General features: G+C 44.7%; 1 protein-coding gene across 1 annotated transcript in view; it reads right to left on the minus strand.

Moving 5' to 3' along the window:
- LOC121578379 (importin-9) overlaps positions 1-16,667 on the minus strand; it is a 28,017-nt gene extending 11,350 nt beyond the window's left edge. Inside the window, exons 1-14 of the mRNA XM_041892733.2 lie at positions 16,390-16,667; positions 14,964-15,025; positions 14,729-14,815; positions 14,406-14,607; positions 13,989-14,284; positions 13,752-13,852; positions 13,480-13,538; positions 13,109-13,260; positions 12,900-12,998; positions 12,576-12,682; positions 12,122-12,261; positions 10,126-10,288; positions 9,435-9,661; positions 9,126-9,274 (exon numbers count right to left, since the gene is read on the minus strand). Of these exons, the coding sequence (XP_041748667.1) occupies positions 9,126-9,274; positions 9,435-9,661; positions 10,126-10,288; positions 12,122-12,261; positions 12,576-12,682; positions 12,900-12,998; positions 13,109-13,260; positions 13,480-13,538; positions 13,752-13,852; positions 13,989-14,284; positions 14,406-14,607; positions 14,729-14,815; positions 14,964-15,025; positions 16,390-16,558 (2,013 nt within the window). The 5' untranslated portion in view covers positions 16,559-16,667. The remainder of the gene's footprint in view (positions 1-9,125; positions 9,275-9,434; positions 9,662-10,125; positions 10,289-12,121; positions 12,262-12,575; positions 12,683-12,899; positions 12,999-13,108; positions 13,261-13,479; positions 13,539-13,751; positions 13,853-13,988; positions 14,285-14,405; positions 14,608-14,728; positions 14,816-14,963; positions 15,026-16,389) is intronic.
- Positions 16,668-17,562: the final 895 nt, after the last annotated feature.

The raw sequence follows: 17,562 nt of genomic DNA on the forward strand, positions 1-17,562 counted from the left end.
ATAAGCTGTAGACCACACTATTTACCAAGAGAATTTTCATCTATATTTTTTGTAGCTGTCTATCTACCGCCACAAACCGATGCTGGCACTAAGATTGCACTCAATGAGCTGTATAAGGCCATAAGCAGACAGGAAAACGTTCATCCAGAGGCAGCGCTCCTAGTGGCCGGGGACTTTAATGCAGGGAAACTTAAATCCGTTATACCTAATTTCTACCAGCATGTTAAATGTGCAACCAGAGGAAAAAAAACTCTAGACCACCTTTACTCCACACACAGAGACGCATACAAAGCTCTCCCTCGCCCACCATTTGGCAAATCTGACCATAACTCTATCCTCCTGATTCCTGCTTATAAGCAAAAACTAAAGCAGGGAGCACCAGTGACTCCGTTAATAAGGAAGTGGTCAGATGACGCAGATGCTAAGCTACAGGACTGTTTTGCTAGCACAGACTGGAATATGTTCCGGGATTCTTCAGATAGCATTGAGGAGTACACCACATCAGTCACTGGCTTCATCAATAAGTGCATCGATGACGTCGTCCCCACAGTGACCGTACGTACCTACCCCAACCAGAAGCCATGGATTACAGGCAACATCCGCACTGAGCTAAAGGGTAGAGCTGCCGCTTTCAAGGAGCGGGACTCTAACCCGGAAGCTTATAAGAAATCCCGCTATGCCCTCCGAGGCTGGGTAAAAGGCTGTTTTTAGTTGCCAGTCCCACACCGTGCTGATATTGTCCACCCGGAGGGTAACCTTTCCAGAAGAAGGTGTAGCCTTCCTCCTCCACTTTCAGGGAACCTTCATCCAGGAACCTGGTCTCACTCTGGGCAGCAATGTCATTGTCGTAGAGTTCTGCAGCAATCAAAGCTGTTGTCTGATGTGGTCTATCGCTATTATCTTCAGTGTCCAAAAGAGTTCTGATATTCCATGTCGCCAGTTTCAGGGGAATAATTTTCTTTAGCATTTTTTGACCGCTGAGTGGAACTCCCGAAAGGTGCAGTAGCCTATCCAGGATGGAGTGAGTGGGCAATTTTTAGGCCAACTTTTCTAGGCCTCTCCCCAGCTGGGGTGAGCAGTGTGGCTCCTAAATAGGGCTGCTCAGTCACACAGGGGTCTGCTGAGAGCAGCTGCCACTCAAGTCCCAGCTGCTGGCGACCATAATAGCCCTGTGCCGCTGGCGTGCAGGGGTCTGATTAAGGGCTCCCGGTGCTTTCACTCCTGCCCCCGTCACCAGACACCCCAACGCCGCCAGACTGTAGTCCGGTTTCCGGTTGATGGCTTCACCGAGGTCAGAAGTGGATACCTAAGCAAAGGAAGTTATTTAAAGTGCCGCTGAGGGTGTGCAATCCCCAACAGCACTACTTCACTGTAGGAAGGTGAATTCCAGTGGCAAGTGGGGAAACCCAGGACGACCAGTATCTTCCACAGCTGCAGGAGGCTGCCGGATCCCCAGTCTGTCGGCATCCGCCTACCGCGCGCAGCCAGCACGCTGCTTTTCTCTCAGGGTATGCAGCGGGACAGTGGTTGATGGCTGCCAGGATGTGTCCACACAAAGGAGGGCCTGTATAGACGCATCTCTGGGGCCCACTGCTGCACATACATACACACAAGTATTCAGACCCCTTGACTTTTTCCATATTTTGTTATGTTACAGCTGTCGTGACGTGACATATCAAATCAAATGTATTGGTCACATACACTTGGTTAGCAGATGTTATTGCGAGTGTAGCGAAATGCTTGTGCTTCTAGTTCCGACAGCGCAGTAATATCTAACAGTTCCACAACAAATATCTAATACACACAAATCTAAGTAAAGGAATGTAATAAGAATATATACATATATGGATGAGCAATGTCATTGTTAGAGTGGCATAGGCTAAGATGCAATCGATAGTATAGAATACAGTGTATACATATGAGATGGGTAATGCAAGATATGTAAACTATTACGATAGTCTTTAATACAGTATATACATATGAGACGAGTAATGCAAGATATGTAAACATTATTAAAGTGGCATTATTAAAGTGACTAGTGTTCCATTTATTAAAGTGGCCAGTGATTTTCAAGTCTGTATGCAGGCAGCAGCACCTCTGTGCTAGTGATGGCTGTTTAACAGTCTGATGGCCTTGAGATAGAAGCTGTTTTCCAGTCTCTCGGTCCCAGTTTTGATGCACCTGTACGGACCTCACCTTCTGGATGATAGTGGGGTGAACAGGCAGTGGCTCGGGTGGTAGTTGTCCTTGATTATCTTTTTGGCCTTCCTGTGACAATGGGTGCTGTAGGTGTCCTGGAGGGCAGGTAGTTTGCCCCCGGTGATGCGTTGTGCAGACCACAGTAAAACAAGTCCTATACCGACATAACCTGAAAGGCCGCTCAGCAAGGAAGAAGCCACTGCTCTAAAACCGCCATAAAAAAGACAGACTACGGTTTGCAACTGCATATGGGGACAAGGTCATGCTTTTTGGAGAAATGTCCTCTGGTCTGATGAAACAAAAATAGAACTGTTTGGCCATAATTACCATTGTTATGTTTGGAGGAAAAAGGGGCAAGCTTGCAAGCCGAAGAACACCATCCTAACCGTGAAGCACGGGGGTGGCAGCATCATGCTGTGGGGGTGGCAGCATCATGCTGTGGGGGTGCTTTGCTGCAGGAGGGACTGGTGCACTTCACAAAATAGATGGCATCATGAGGAAGGAAAATTATGTGGATATATTGAAGCAACATCTCAAGACATCAGTCAGGTAGTTAAAGCTTGGTCGCAAATGGGTCTTCCAAATGGACAATGACCCCAAGCATACATCCAAAGTTGTGGCAAAATGGCTTAAGGACAACAAAGTCAAGGTATTGGAGTGGCCATCACAAAGCCCTGACCTCAATCCTATAGAAAGTTTGTGGGCAGAACTGAAAAAGCGTGTGCGAGCAAGGAGGCCTACAAACCTGACTCAGTTACACCAGCTCTGTCAGGAGGAATGGGCCAAAATTCACCCAACTTATTGTGGGAAGCTTGTGGAAGGCTACCTGAAACGTTTGACCCAAGTTAAACAATTTAAAGGCAATGCTACCAAATACTAATTGAGTGTATGTAAACTTCTGACCCACTGGGAATGTGATGAAAGAAATAAAAGCTGAAATAAATAATTCTCTATACTATTATTTTGACCTTTCAAATTCTTAAAATAAAAAGTGTTGATCCTAACTGACCTAAGAAAGGGAATTTTTTACTAGGATTAAATGTCAGGAATTGTGAAAAAGTTTAAATGTATTTGGCTAAGGTGTATGTAAACTCCCGACTTCAACTGTAGGTATTCCTCTTGTCCAGATGGGTAGGGCAGTGTGATGGCGATTGCATCGTCTGTGGACCTATTGGGGCGGTAAGCAAATTGAAGTGGGTCTAGGGTGACAGGTAAGGTGGAGGTGATATGATCCTTGACTAGTCTCTCAAAGCACTTCATGATAACAGAAGTGAGTGCTACGGGGCGATAGTCATTTAGTTCAATTACCTTTGCATTCTTGGGTACAGGAACAATGGTGGCCATCTAGAAGCATGTGGGGACAGCAGACTGGAATAGGGAGAGATTGAATATGTCCATAAACACACCAGCCAGCTGTTCAGCGCATGCTCTGAGGATGCGGCTAGGAATCCCGTCTGGGCCAGCAGCCTTGCGAGGGTTAACACGTTTAAATGTCTTACTCACGTCGGCCACGGAGAAGGAGAGCCCACAGTTCTTGGTAGCTGGCCGCGTCGGTGGCACTGTGTTATCCTCAAAGCTTGTCTGGCAGTAAGCCATCGGTGTCCGCGACGTGGCTGGTTTTCCTATTGTAGTCCGTGATTGTCTGTAAACCCTGCCACATACGTCTCGTGTCTGAGCCGTTGAAATGCGACTCCACTTTGTCTAGATATTGATGTTTTGCCTGCCTTGCGGAGGGAACGACCACTCTGTTTGTATTCTGCCATATTCCCCGTCACCTTGTCATGGTTAAATGCGGTGGTTCGTTAGTATAGATACTTCAGATGTACCAATGGTTGTCTGAAAGGGATTGTCCTTCCCAACTCATGTCTTTAGTGAAAGTTCTCCAGACGACTATACATGCCAGCTGGAGACTGAGATGATAAGGTCTAGTGCGTTGTCTTTTTCTTCACCTCGTATAGAGGTTGAGAGTTTCACCATTTTGCCATATTCAGCTCGCGCTGCATGTCGGCTGGTCTGTAGAGTTTAACCATTTTGTAACGTTTAGCTCACGCTTCACATCTGCTGGTCTGGTAGAAATTCAACCATTTTAAGTCGTGGGGCTTCCTGGTCTTCTTGGTCTAACCATTTTAAGCTGTGTAGCTTCAGCTTCACGCTTCCTGGTCTAATGCGAATTTGTTTTTCCAAGGCTTTTTATGCCCTCGGGGTAAAAAGGGGTGTTCCATCATGTTTGTGCTCATCTGGGCATGGCCACTGACTGAGAACAAATCAATATGGAAAACTATAATCTCTTCTAGAATGCTAAAATCACATTGTCATCTTCACAAACGTATAATTATACTTAATCATTTGTTTTATACAACAATTAAATGCAAACCTCATAACTGAGAAGTGTACACCCCCAGAGATACAGTTATGTTGTTCCACCGTCTTTAATAATAATAATATAATAATATGCCATTTAGCAGACGCTTTTATCCAAAGCGACTTACAGTCATGCGTGCATACATTTTTCTTTGTGTATGGGTGGTCCCGGGGATCGAACCCACTACCTTGGCGTTACAAGCGCCGTGCTCTACCAGCTGAGCTACAGAGGACCACATGGACCATTAATGACATCACAACATAGTAACGAATGACATGATTGTTTTTTAAGTCCCCACCGACCATTTCCCACATTCTTTGAAGTATGAATATTGTTTCATTATCCAATTTTGGATGTTGGAGTCTTGGTGGGACACAGCCTTATTCTAAAATTGATTAAAATTGTTTTTTCCCCTCATGAATCTACACACAATAGCCCATAACCTCAAAGCAAAAACTGGTTTTAGCAAATGTATAAAAAAATATAAAACAGAAATATCACATTTACAGTTGAGGTCGGAAGTTTACATACACCGTAGCCAAATACATTTAAACTGAGTTTTTCACAATTCCTGACATTTAATCCTAGTAAAAATTCAGTGTCTTAGGTCAGTTAGGATCACCACTTTATTTTAAGAATGTGAAATGTCAGAATAATAGTAGAGAGAATGATTTGTTTCAGCTTTTATTTCTTTCATCACATTCCCAGTGGGTCAGACGTTTACATACACTCAATTAGTATTTGGTAGCATTGCCTTTAAATTGTTTAACTTGGGTCAAACGTTTCAGGTAGCCTTCCACAAGCTTCCCACAATAAGTTGGGTGAATTTTGGCCCATTCCTCCTGACAGAGCTGGTGTAACTGAGTCAGGTTTGTAGGCCTCCTTGCTCGCACACGCTTTTTCAGTTCTGCCCACAAACTTTCTATAGGATTGAGGTCAGGGCTTTGTGATGGCCACTCCAATACCTTGACTTTGTTGTCCTTAAGCCATTTGCCACAACTTTGGAAGTATGCTTGGGGTCATTGTCCATTTGGAAGACCCATTTGCGACCAAGCTTTAACTTCCTGACTGATGTGTTGAGATGTTGCTTCAATATATCTACATCATTTTCCTTCCTCATGATGCCATCTATTTTGTGAAGTGCACCAGTCCCTCCTGCAGCAAAGCACCCCCACAGCATGATGCTGCCACCCCCGTGCTTCACGGTTTGGATGGTGTTCTTTGGCTTGCAAGTACCCCCTTTTTCCTCCAAACATAACGATGGTCATTATGGCCAAACAGTTCTATTTTTGTTTCATCAGACCAGAGGACATTTCTCCAAAAAGTACGATCTTTGTCCCAATGTGCAGTTGCAAACCGTAGTCTGGCTTTTTTATGGCGGTTTTGGAGCAGTGGCTTCTTCCTTGTTGAGCAGCCTTTCAGGTTATGTCAATATAGGACTCGTTTTACTGTGGATATAGATACTTTTGTACCTGTTTCTACCCGTGGTGTTTTTACTTGCGTACTATTGTTTGTACAGATGAACGTGGTACCTTCAGGCATTTGGAAATTGCTCCCAAGGATGAACCAGACTTGTGGAGTTGTAGAATTTTTTTTCTGAGGTCTTGGCTGATTTCTTTTGATTTTCCCATGATGTCAAGCAAAGAGGCACTGAGTTTGAAGGTAGGCCTTGAAATACATCCACAGGTACACCTCCAATTGATTCAAATGATGTAAATTAGCCTATCAGAAGCTTCTAAAGCCATTAAATTTTCTGGAATTTTCCAAGCTGTTTAAAGGCGCCGTCAACTTAGTGTATGTAAACTTCTGACCCACTGGAATTATGATACAGTGAATTATAAATGAAATAATCTGTCTGTAAACAATTGTTGGAAAAATTACTTGTGTCATGCACAAAGTAGATGTCCTAACCAACTTGTCAAAACTATAGTTTGTTAACAAGACATTTGTGGAGTGGTTGAAAAATGAGTTTTAATGACTCCAACTGTACATACAGTACCATTGTAGAATAATAGTGAAGACATCAAAACTATGAAATATCACATATGGAATCATGTAGTAACCAAAAAAAGTGTTAAACAAATCAAAATATATTTTATATTTGAGATTCTTCAAAGTAGCCACCCTTTTCCTTGATGACAGCTTTGCACACTCGTGGCATTCTCTCAACCAGCTTCATGAGGTAGTCACCTGGAATGCTTTTCCAACATTCTTGAAGGAGTTCCCACATATGCTGAGCACTTGTTGGCTGCTTTTCCTTCACTCTGCGGTCCAACTCATCTCAATTGGGTTGAGGTCGGGTGAATGTGGAGGCCAGGTCATCTAATGCAGCACTCCATCACTCTCCTTCTTGGTCAAATAGCCCTTACACAGCCTGGAGGTGTGTTTTGGGTCACTGTCCTGTTGAAAAACAAATGATAGTCCCACTAATCGCAAACCAGATAGGACGGTGTATCGCTGCAGAATGCTATGGTAGCCATGCTGGTTAAGTGTGCCTTGAATTCTAAATAAATCACAGACAGTGTCACCAGCGAAGCACCCCCACACCTCCTCATCCATGCTTCACGGTGGGAACCACATGAGGAGATCCGTTCACCTACTCTGCGTCTCACAAATACACGGCGGTTGGAACCAAAAATCTCAAATTTGGACTCATTAGACCTAAGGACAGATTTCCACCGGTCTAATGTCCATTGCTCATGTTTCTTGGCCCAAGCAAGTCTCTTCTACTTATTGGTGTCCTTTAGTAGTGGTTTCTTCACAGCAATTCGACCATGAAGGCCTGATTCACGCAGTCTCCTCTGAAGAGATGATGTTGAGATGTGTATTTTACTTGAACTCTGTGAAGCATTTATTTGGGCTGCAATTTCTGAGGCCGGTAACTCTAATTAACTTATCCTCTGCAGCAGAGGTAACTCTGGGTCTTCCTTTCCTGTGGCGGTCCTCATGAGAGCTAGTTTCATCATAGCGATTGATGGTTTTTACGACCGCACTTGAAGAAGACTGACATTCATGTCTTAAAGTAATGATGGACTGTCATTTCTCTTTGCTTATTTGAGCTGTTCTTGCCATAATATGGACTTGGTCTTTTACCAAAAAGGGCTATCTTCTGTATACCAACCCTACCTTGTCACAACACAACTGATTGGTTCAAACGCATTAAGAAGGAAAGAAATTCCACAAATTAACTTTTAACAAGGCACACCTGTTAATTGAAATGCATTCCAGGTGACTACCTCATGAAGCTGGTTGAGAGAATGCCAAGAGTGTGCAAAGCTGTCATCAAGGCAAAGGGTGACTACTTTGAAGAAACTAAAATATAAAATATATTTTTTAAATATACTTTTTTGGTTACTACATGATTCCATGTGTGTTGTTTCATAGTTTATGTCTTCACTACCATTCTACAATGTAGAAAATAGTAAAAACAAAGAAAAACCCTGGAATGAGTATGTGTGTCCAAACTTTTGACTGGTGCTGTAAGTATTCAGAACCTTTACTCAGCACTTTGTTGAAGCACCTTTGGCAGCGATTACAGCCTTGAGTCTTCTTGGGTATGATGCGACAAGCTTGGCACACCTGTATTTGGGGAGTTTCTAACACTCTGCAGATCCTCTCAAGCTCTGTCAGGTTGGATGGGGAGTGTCGCTGCACAGCTATTTTCAGGTCTCTCCAGAGATGTTAGATCGGGTTCAAGTCCGGGCTCTGGCTGGGCCACTCAAGGATATTCAAAGACTTGTTCCGAAGCCACTCCTGCGTTGTCTTGGCTGTGTGCTTAGGGTCGTTGTCCTGTTGGAAGATGAACCTTCGCCCCCAGTCTGAGGTCTTGAGCGCTCTGGAGCAGGTTTTCGTCAAGGATTTCTCTGTACTTTGCTCCGTTAATCTTTCCCTCGATCCTGACTAGTCTCCCAGTCCCTGCTGCTGAAAAACATCCCCACACCGTAGTGATGGTCCCTTTCACCGTAGGGATGGTGCCAGGTTTCCTCCAGACGTGACTCATGGCATTCAGACCAAAGAGTTCAATCTTGGTTTCATCAGACCAGAAAATCTTGCTATAACGTATGCGGCCAATAAAATTTGATTTGATTTTGATTTAATGGAAGTCTCAAATGGAAGGCAAACATATTGTTATCTGTAGCACCATAGACTCCACTGATCAGCCAAAATAAGATCAATAACTCATGGACACACTCCTATTGAATATGCATTCACCTGTACTGTGAGTAGGCCTATGCAATCTTCCATTTACCCAGTTCATCAAATACAAGTATTACCATTATGTTATGTAGTTAGATTGTTTTGACCAAAGTCAAATATAAATATATAAAAAATGTATGGATTAATGCATACATGGTATCAGCCTTAGAAAATCCATATAGGTCGTTCTCTAAGGGGTGCCAAGCAGAGACGCATCAGGTCCCAGTTTTACAATCTTTGGTATGACTTGGCCGGGGATCGAGCTCCCATCCTTCCAATCTCAGGGCGGACACTAACCACAAGGCCACTGAGTTGGTCTGACACATAATGCTGATGTAAAATAAGGACTTCCACAGAGTGGACTTACTGCACACAGGCCGGAGGGGATCTTGTCAGGGGGGGCCTGCATAATGCTGACCAGGGTGGGGATGAGGCGCACCTGCATGGGTCCCTGGCACGCCTCGATTTGGGCCAGCTCCTTAAAGATGTCCTGGGCCAGAGAGGACACCACTGGATCTGGGGAGAGGACAGGAGGGAAGGGAGAGTTGGATATGGCGGCACAAGTGTTGATATGAAAGGTTTGGATAGATGTAAGCCATATGGTAATACCTCAATATATCAAATCGGACTCAATGATGAACTCAATGAGTGCCAACTGCCAAGGTTAGTTACCTACCATTACTATACTTGAGGAAGATGGCGATGGTGAGGGGGCAGATCTTGTTCTCTGCGCTGGTGGTGAAGGCTGGGTCCACGGTGGAGACGATACACAGGGTCTCCATGACCAGGGTGAGCACCTCGGAGCTGAACTGGGCTGCCAGCTGCACCAGCCCCTCCAGAACAGCAGGAAGGAACGGCTGCAGGACCTGGGTACTCTCTGACAGCTTCAGCTGGTCACAGTACCTGAGAAGAGCACACATACGCACACACACATTAACCACCTGCATACCAACACATTTACTGTTATGGTGTTGTGACTGTTTATGTTGTAAGGCTAGTTAGGTGACAAACTAAAGAGGGATTTATCCATCTATCTATGCCATCACTGCTTTTACCTGGTCTAGCTTATTGTTTATTACCTCTAGTGTGCTCTATACAGCATGTCAGAACTATAGAGGTTTAAGCTTTCTTAAACTCCACTCAAAAACAATATATATATACGTTTTCCCATTAGTCCACTGTTCATACAGTCACTGGCCACATCATCATGATGCAAGTGACACTTTGCTTCTTGAAAGTCCAATATCTTGATAACTTGACTGCTGACACGCAAAACATTTTGGGACTGTATCAACAGTGGACTAATGAAACAAATAGCAAAAGTTTGTTTTGAGTGGATTTTCCCTTTAAGTGTTGATCTCTCTCACCCCCATATGGCGCGTACGGCTGAGATGCGGACCGAGGGGGGCTGGCTGTCATGCAGGCCGCTGACGGTGGCCTGGAGGAACTGCTGGATGAGATCAGGGGTCATGGCTGCTGTGAAGCGGCTGGCTGCCCAAAGGGCACGGCCCAGCAGGAATGGAGAGGCCGCTGGTGGGAAGAGTTAGGGGACAGGGGGTTATTATGTAGCTACATTTCAATTTTTTTAATTTTAGTCATTTAGCAGACACTCTTATCCAGAGCGACTTACAGTTAGTTAGCTAGGTACAGTGGGGAGAACAAGTATTTGATACACTGCCGATTTTGCAGGTTTTCCTACTTACAAAGCAGGTAGAGGTCTGTAATTTTTATCATAGGTACACTTCAACTGTGAGAGACGAAATCCAGAAAATCACATTGTATGATTTATAAGTAATTAATTTGCATTTTATTGCATGACATAAGTAGTTCATACATCAGAAAAGCAGAACTTAATATTTGGTACAGAAACCTTTGTTTGCAATTACAGAGACCATACGTTTCCTGTAGGTCTTGACCAGGTTTGCACACACTGCAGCAGGGATTTTGGCCCACTCCTCCATACAGACCTTCTCCAGATCCTTCAGGTTTCGGGGCTGTCGCTGGGCAATACGGACTTTCAGCTCCCTCCAAAGATTTTCTATTGGGTTCAGGTCTGGAGACTGGCTAGGCCACTCCAGGACCTTGAGGTGCTTCTTACGGAGCCACTCCTTAGTTGCCCTGGCTGTGTGTTTCGGGTCGTTGTCATGCTGGAAGACCCAGCCACGACCCATCTTCAATGCTCTTACTGAGGGAAGGAGGTTGTTGGCCAAGATCTCGCGATACATGGCCCCATCCATCCTCCCCTCAATACGGTGCAGTCGTCCTGTCCCCTTTGCAGAAAAGCATCCCCAAAGAAAGATGTTTCCACCTCCATGCTTCACGGTTGGGATGGTGTTCTTGGGGTTGTACTCATCCTTCTTCCTCCAAACACGGCGAGTGGAGTTTAGACCAAAAAGCTATATTTTTGTCTCATCAGACCACATGACCTTCTCCCATTCCTCCTCTGGATCATCCAGATGGTCATTGGCAAACTTCAGACGGGCCTGGACATGCGCTGGCTTGAGCAGGGGGACCTTGCGTGCGCTGCAGGATTTTAATCCATGACGGCGTAGTGTGTTACTAATGGTTTTCTTTGAGACTGTGGTCCCAGCTCTCTTCAGGTCATTGACCAGGTCCTGCCGTGTAGTTCTGGGCTGATCCCTCACCTTCCTCATGATCATTGATGCCCCACGAGGTGAGATCTTGCATGGAGCCCCAGACCGAGGGTGATTGACTGTCATCTTGAACTTCTTCCATTTTCTAATAATTGCGCCAACAGTTGTTGCCTTCTCACCAAGCTGCTTGCCTATTGTCCTGTAGCCCATCCCAGCCTTGTGCAGGTCTTGGCCATTGTGGAGAGGTTGGAGTCTGTTTGATTGAGTGTGTGGACAGGTGTCTTTTATACAGGTAACGAGTTCAAACAGGTGCAGTTAATACAGGTAATGAGTGGAGAACAGGAGGGCTTCTTAAAGAAAAACTAACAGGTCTGTGAGAGCCGGAATTCTTACTGGTTGGTAGGTGATCAAATACTTATGTCATGCAATAAAATGCAAATGAATTACTTAAAAATCATACAATTTAGATTCCGTCTCTCCCAGTTGAAGTGTACCTATGATAAAAATTACAGACCTCTACATGCTTTGTAAGTACGAAAACCTGCAAAATCGGCAGTGTATCAAATACTTGTTCTCCCCACTGTAGGTAGGCACATACTGTACTGTGAGCCACGGTCAAACTCTAGAGTCCAGGGCTGCAGTGTATGCAGGTTATAGTTTCTCCCTCATGCTTCATTGATATCTTGATCACAATGTCACAGACTTAAAAGAACAACATAACTGAACATTGCTTCCCAGGAGCTGAGCAAGAGACCCCAGACTGACTAACCTGAGAGGTTGAGGTCAGCCAGGATGACGTTAGCCAGGAAGCCGTGCATATCAAACTGAACACGGCCGTTCTTCACGTTCTCTGTGATGATGGTCTTTACTGAGCCCAGAGCTAACATACACGCCTCATGGACCTTCCACCTGCAGGACGGGATAACACAGGGGTGAAGAGAGAGCAGACCTAGAGTCTGACTGCATGGTGATGGTTTAGCTATGGGGTGCATCTCAATAGTCGAAAGTGGTCTGCTCTACTTGTCTCCTTTCCTCAGTCTGCACCGACATAAAAATACCTGGACAGATGAAAGCAAAATTCCTGAAAGACATCCATACTGCTTTCATCTAGCCTGTGTTTTCAGGTCAGTGCATAGGACAAACAGGAGACAAGAAGAGGAAGCCACTAATTACTTTTGAGAGGCACTGATGTCATGCAGCCGGTGTGTGTGTGTAGTCCTCACCAGTGTTCGTTGCCACTGTTCTTGGCCTGCTCTGCTTCCTGCAGGTGTCTTGTTGCTGCCGCCGCCAATGCTGCCGCACTCTCGTTCTGGAACTCCGTCGCCACAGCCTATTGGAAGAGGAGGAAGGTTGAATTGAAAAGTCTTGTGACGTCTCCAAAAAGGTCACATTGACCAGAACCTACACATGGAACGGTAGCCGTCTGCGTGTGGGAGTATTCTTTCATGAAGGGTTAAAACATAGAGCCACAGAAAAGAGTACACTATATGGGGAATAAGGTATTACAGATTTGCCCAGACTGTAAGTGTCCCATGTGAAGTTCTCACCAGCAGCAGATCCTGGGCTGAGATCCTGACGGAGTAGGAGAAGGTGTCGTCATCCTCGTCCTCCACAAACTGCTGGGGGTTGGCCGTCCACACCTTGATCTACAGAGAAAGACTACTGATGATGAGGAATACATACATGATACCAACCTATGGCTTTTTTGACTAAACAGATTCTCTTAAAAATGTCACACACACAAGGTTGTTTGTACCTGATCCTCAGTGATCTGCATGTAGAGAATGATGTAGTAGATGAGCTCAGGAAGAGCCTTCTTCACTGTGCTCTTAAACTTGCTGTTCTCCAGCAACGTGTGGACGAACTCAAAGATGCTAAACACCAGGTTCTCAAAGCCCAGAACCTCACCTGGGAGAAAAACGCACACAAATAAATACCTCTAAACTCAACCAAAACCAAGAGGACTTAAGGAAAGTATATAGCTCACTATATATGTTATATCTAGATCAGCCCATGTCACATAGATTGATTACATTTATTAGACATTTTAAAAATCACATTTTACAGCCAGTACATACAAAGTTAAGTAAATTCTTGACGATATGAATATGATAAGGCTGTACTCACCATCAGAGTCAATGGGGTCATCTACCTCCTCTGTGTAGTTGACCTCTGTTCTGACATAAGTGCACACCTGGTTAAGGAAATCCCATTCTCAGGACATAGACCATTCTCTACAGCTAGGTGGGCTAGCTAGCTAGCTCCCATTTCAGTGTGACAAAGGGCAAAGTGGAGATAATCGCTCATTATTGACAGATGTGACCCAAAGGGAATGAATGCAGACACTGAGCTACCGTAAGATGAAAGAGGAGAGGACATAGTTGCATTGTGAAGGATATAAAGAAGCGCTCTCTGTCAGGGTGTTCCAGACGATGGGCAGAATCTGCTGCATGGACAAAACCATGGGTTTAGGGAAGTTCTTCACTAGAGCCGTCACGGCCTTGGGAGGAGGTAAAAAGGTGAAGAGAAGGGTGGATCAGGATTAGGACAACTGATAACATTTGGCCTCCAGATCCCAAAACCACAACATCTGGCTGTATAAATTCATGAGAGTATTCATGTGGTCATTTTCTCACCTTGAGGACCTCCATCTTGAGGCCACTGTCTGAGGAGGGTCCATCAGGCATCTGCAGGGCCTGAATGAATGCCTCAGTGAACTGCTGCACTACAGGGAAGATCAGGGCCTTGGCCGCACCCTTTTCCAGCTCCTCTATCGCACAGATCAGATTGGCACAGGTGGTGAAGATCTCCACGGCTCTGGAGCGGGTACGGATGCTGTAGATCTCGATCATGCTGAAGATCTTGTACATCTCAGGCAGAATTACTGGGGCCACCAGAGGCATCTGAGTATCTGTCACTTCACGGGTAAACTCTTTGAGAAAATGCCAGAGGGATGAAGTGAATACACGGAGATACATGAATACAAATGGAGCACAGGAAATGGAGCACAGGAAAAGAGGTCAATTTGGAATTGGGGATGTGTGTGTCCTTACCTGTGAGGACCCTCATGGCCCCGTGCACTGCGCTGACGTCGCCGCTGACCAACATGTCCATGAGGAGGGTGAAGAGCTGCGGCCAGGCTTCGGGCCAGTCCCAGTGGGCGATGGCCGACACAGCGTAGGCCACGCTGGACCGCACCTTACTGATGGCCTCCCTGAGACCCCCAGGCAACAGCTCCCTGATGGCTGCCTTGGCCTGGATTTTAGGCAGCATTAGCAGTTTCATAACTCCTCCTCAATGTTTTCAAATAGCTAGCCATTGACAATGATCCATTTGAACTAGGCTAGTTGAAAGAATGACATGTCGCTTTGCTTACCCGGTCTGTGGTCTCTGGGGGCCTGAACTTCTCAGACAGGGAACACCAGTGGGTCTCCACATACTGCTTCAGGATGACTGAGGCCAACTGAACACATCAACAAACACATACAGTATAATGAATTAATTGATTGATAGATATAGTAGTGTGAAGGAGATGCTGAGAAGTAAAATAAAAAAAAATAAAAAAATAGGTACTCACACACCATATAACTACAATTTTTCTGCTAACTAACCTGACGAATGGCCAGAGCTCCCTGGGGATCTACAGTTAGCTCTGCGAGGTGGACTCCAAACTCTACAAAACAAATTGAGCAACATCAACACACAGTGGACAGATCATCAGGCATACAGACACACTCTTGGAAGCACACTGGCCATGTCATTGGGGTGGAACATCGGAAACTATGGCAGGCATGCATGGAATGCAGGGACAAAATGTCAAACATTTTCATATGATTGGACTTATGCCCAACATCTGAAAACACCATACGCACGACATTACATTGACAATTCTTAGCACCTTTGAGCATTTACAACAAGCACTGGAGAACTCTTCCAATGCGTTTTAGGCTAGTCAGTCAGACTCATCCCTGCAATGTGCCCCTGCTCTGTCCCCAGCTTTAACTGAGAGTGACATCAGAGTCCAGGAGACAATGTTAGTGCTGACAGCTCCATACATAGAGCAGCTCCCTCAGAAAGAGGCCTGATGGGCCCATTCTTGCTGCTGTGACACTGCAGTGGATCCTGACAGGCAGCCTGCACAATCAGCCTTTTAGCCATGCCAGAGAGGAACACCACAGACAAAGGCACTGTACACACTGTCCCTATATTCACCCCCCACTGTATTTTGGATTAGTGGCAAGCTGGTTTAGGGTAGCTAATGTACTTTACTATAGCTAAGTAAGCATATATGGTAGGTATTCCTTCAACATACATAAGGTAGTAGGGTAAGGGCGTTTGCAGTATTGAGATGGATCATTCATGTATTCAAAGGGGGAACACGAAACAATGTTTTCCTGTGGGGGGAATAAATATTAAAACATGAGAAAAGCAGAGTTGTCAAAAAACAACTGATCCCGTCAGTTTTCCAAGGCTGGAATCCGGAAGTCGGGAATACTGAGGAATCATACTCGCGGGAAAACTTTCCAGATGTATGGTTACTATAGCGACCCTAACACGATTTCAAAGCCTTGATAATCGATTCATCCTATCACTCTTCTAGAATTCCAAGTAGAATGCAGGGCTCTGGGCTCGAAATAAGATTACACGAATGTAAATTGCTAGCTAGCTATCAAGTCTTATCTGCTGCTTATTGTCAGTCCACCTAGCTAGTTATTTAGTAGCACACATTAGTTAACTTGCCATTTTAATTCCAGGCAGTTAAAATAGATTCTCCCTGGTTGAATTGGTCCACAATCATCATCATGTGTGGATACTAGCTCCAACAACAACACAGAGAACGGAATGAAATTGCTGCTAAATTAGCTAACAATCAAGGATGCTGGAGGCAGACAGTGTTTTTTTGTCTGCTGTACAATAACGTTAGTTAGCATTTATCGTTCCGTACAGGCCCATATGCACGTATTTAGCTATCATCATATAATTTCACTCTCTTGACATCAGCTGGTATAGCAATGCCAGCGTACATGCTTAACTTACCCTCTGTCACTTCCAACACTTTTATTTGCTCCTCAGCGGCTGCTCGCACTTCTTGCACCGGGGACAGGATAGCGGTTAACGTATCAATCAAGGCTTCTTTAAGTCCTTGTTGAACCGGTCCAGCAGCGGCAGAGGCCGACCGAGGACCCGCCGCACTCATGCCTGCCATGTTTTCACCCGCAGAGCCTGGAAGCCTGGGAAACCCGCTTCACTAGTTAACACAGCCCCAAAGTCATAAACCCCGCATATTTCTACAAACTTTCTTCTTAAAATCTGATTTTTAACATAACCTTAACCACACTTCCTTATGACTAAATTAACACCCAAAAGCTTTTTTATTTAAAAAAAATGATATTTGTAATTTTGAATGTGTGATTGTGGCTGTGTTATCTATTGGAAACCCGCTAGTCTTAATTTAAATGTAGGGTTAGCCATAATGTTAGCTGTGCGGTTAGGGTGAAGGTTAGGTTTAAAATCATATTTTAAGAAGATACATTTTAGAAATGGGCGGGGTTTAGTAATTATGACAGTGGCTGTGTTAACTAGTGACGACCAGTCGCTGGGGACCAGTGAGCGGGACTTAGAAATAACATTTTTTCTTCCAAGATAATGCTTCCGCTTGTGATTAGCTCCATCTTTTGGCTAGGAGGTGATACAACTAACAGTAAAAAGTAAGTCTCCACTGACTTCAAAATAAGTGTTGTTCCAAGTGAGGAACTTTGATCTTAACTTGAGAACGTAAACGTTAGGCAAAATAGCCAGACTGAGTAGAATGAATGAAGATTGTTGAGTTGAGATACACTTACCCCCAGACACAGATGGTGACCCTATAGTGACTGTGCCATATGTTTAGCTGTCACTCAATTGAACCTGCTTCTTTACACATCACCTGGGATTAATGTCAATAGTTTTGAATCCTCCATCTCCTTCATCTGCATTAATCTGTACAGAGGTGAATGTATTGTGTTGGATACCTGCCTAGTGCCTACCTGCCTAGTTTCATCCTCCACAGTTACATTTTAAAGTTATAATAGGTCAGGCTACTGAAGAATAGACCAGTTCCTAAATGTTGCATCTTATGTGGCTGTGGCAACATGCAACAGAGATTGTTATCTACCATGAAGGCCATTTTGAAGGTTTGCTGATCTTGTTTTTCAAGCTGACAGTTGATTG

This window comes from Coregonus clupeaformis, chromosome 12 (genome assembly GCF_020615455.1).
Source record: "Coregonus clupeaformis isolate EN_2021a chromosome 12, ASM2061545v1, whole genome shotgun sequence".
Lineage (NCBI taxonomy): Eukaryota > Metazoa > Chordata > Actinopteri > Salmoniformes > Salmonidae > Coregonus > Coregonus clupeaformis.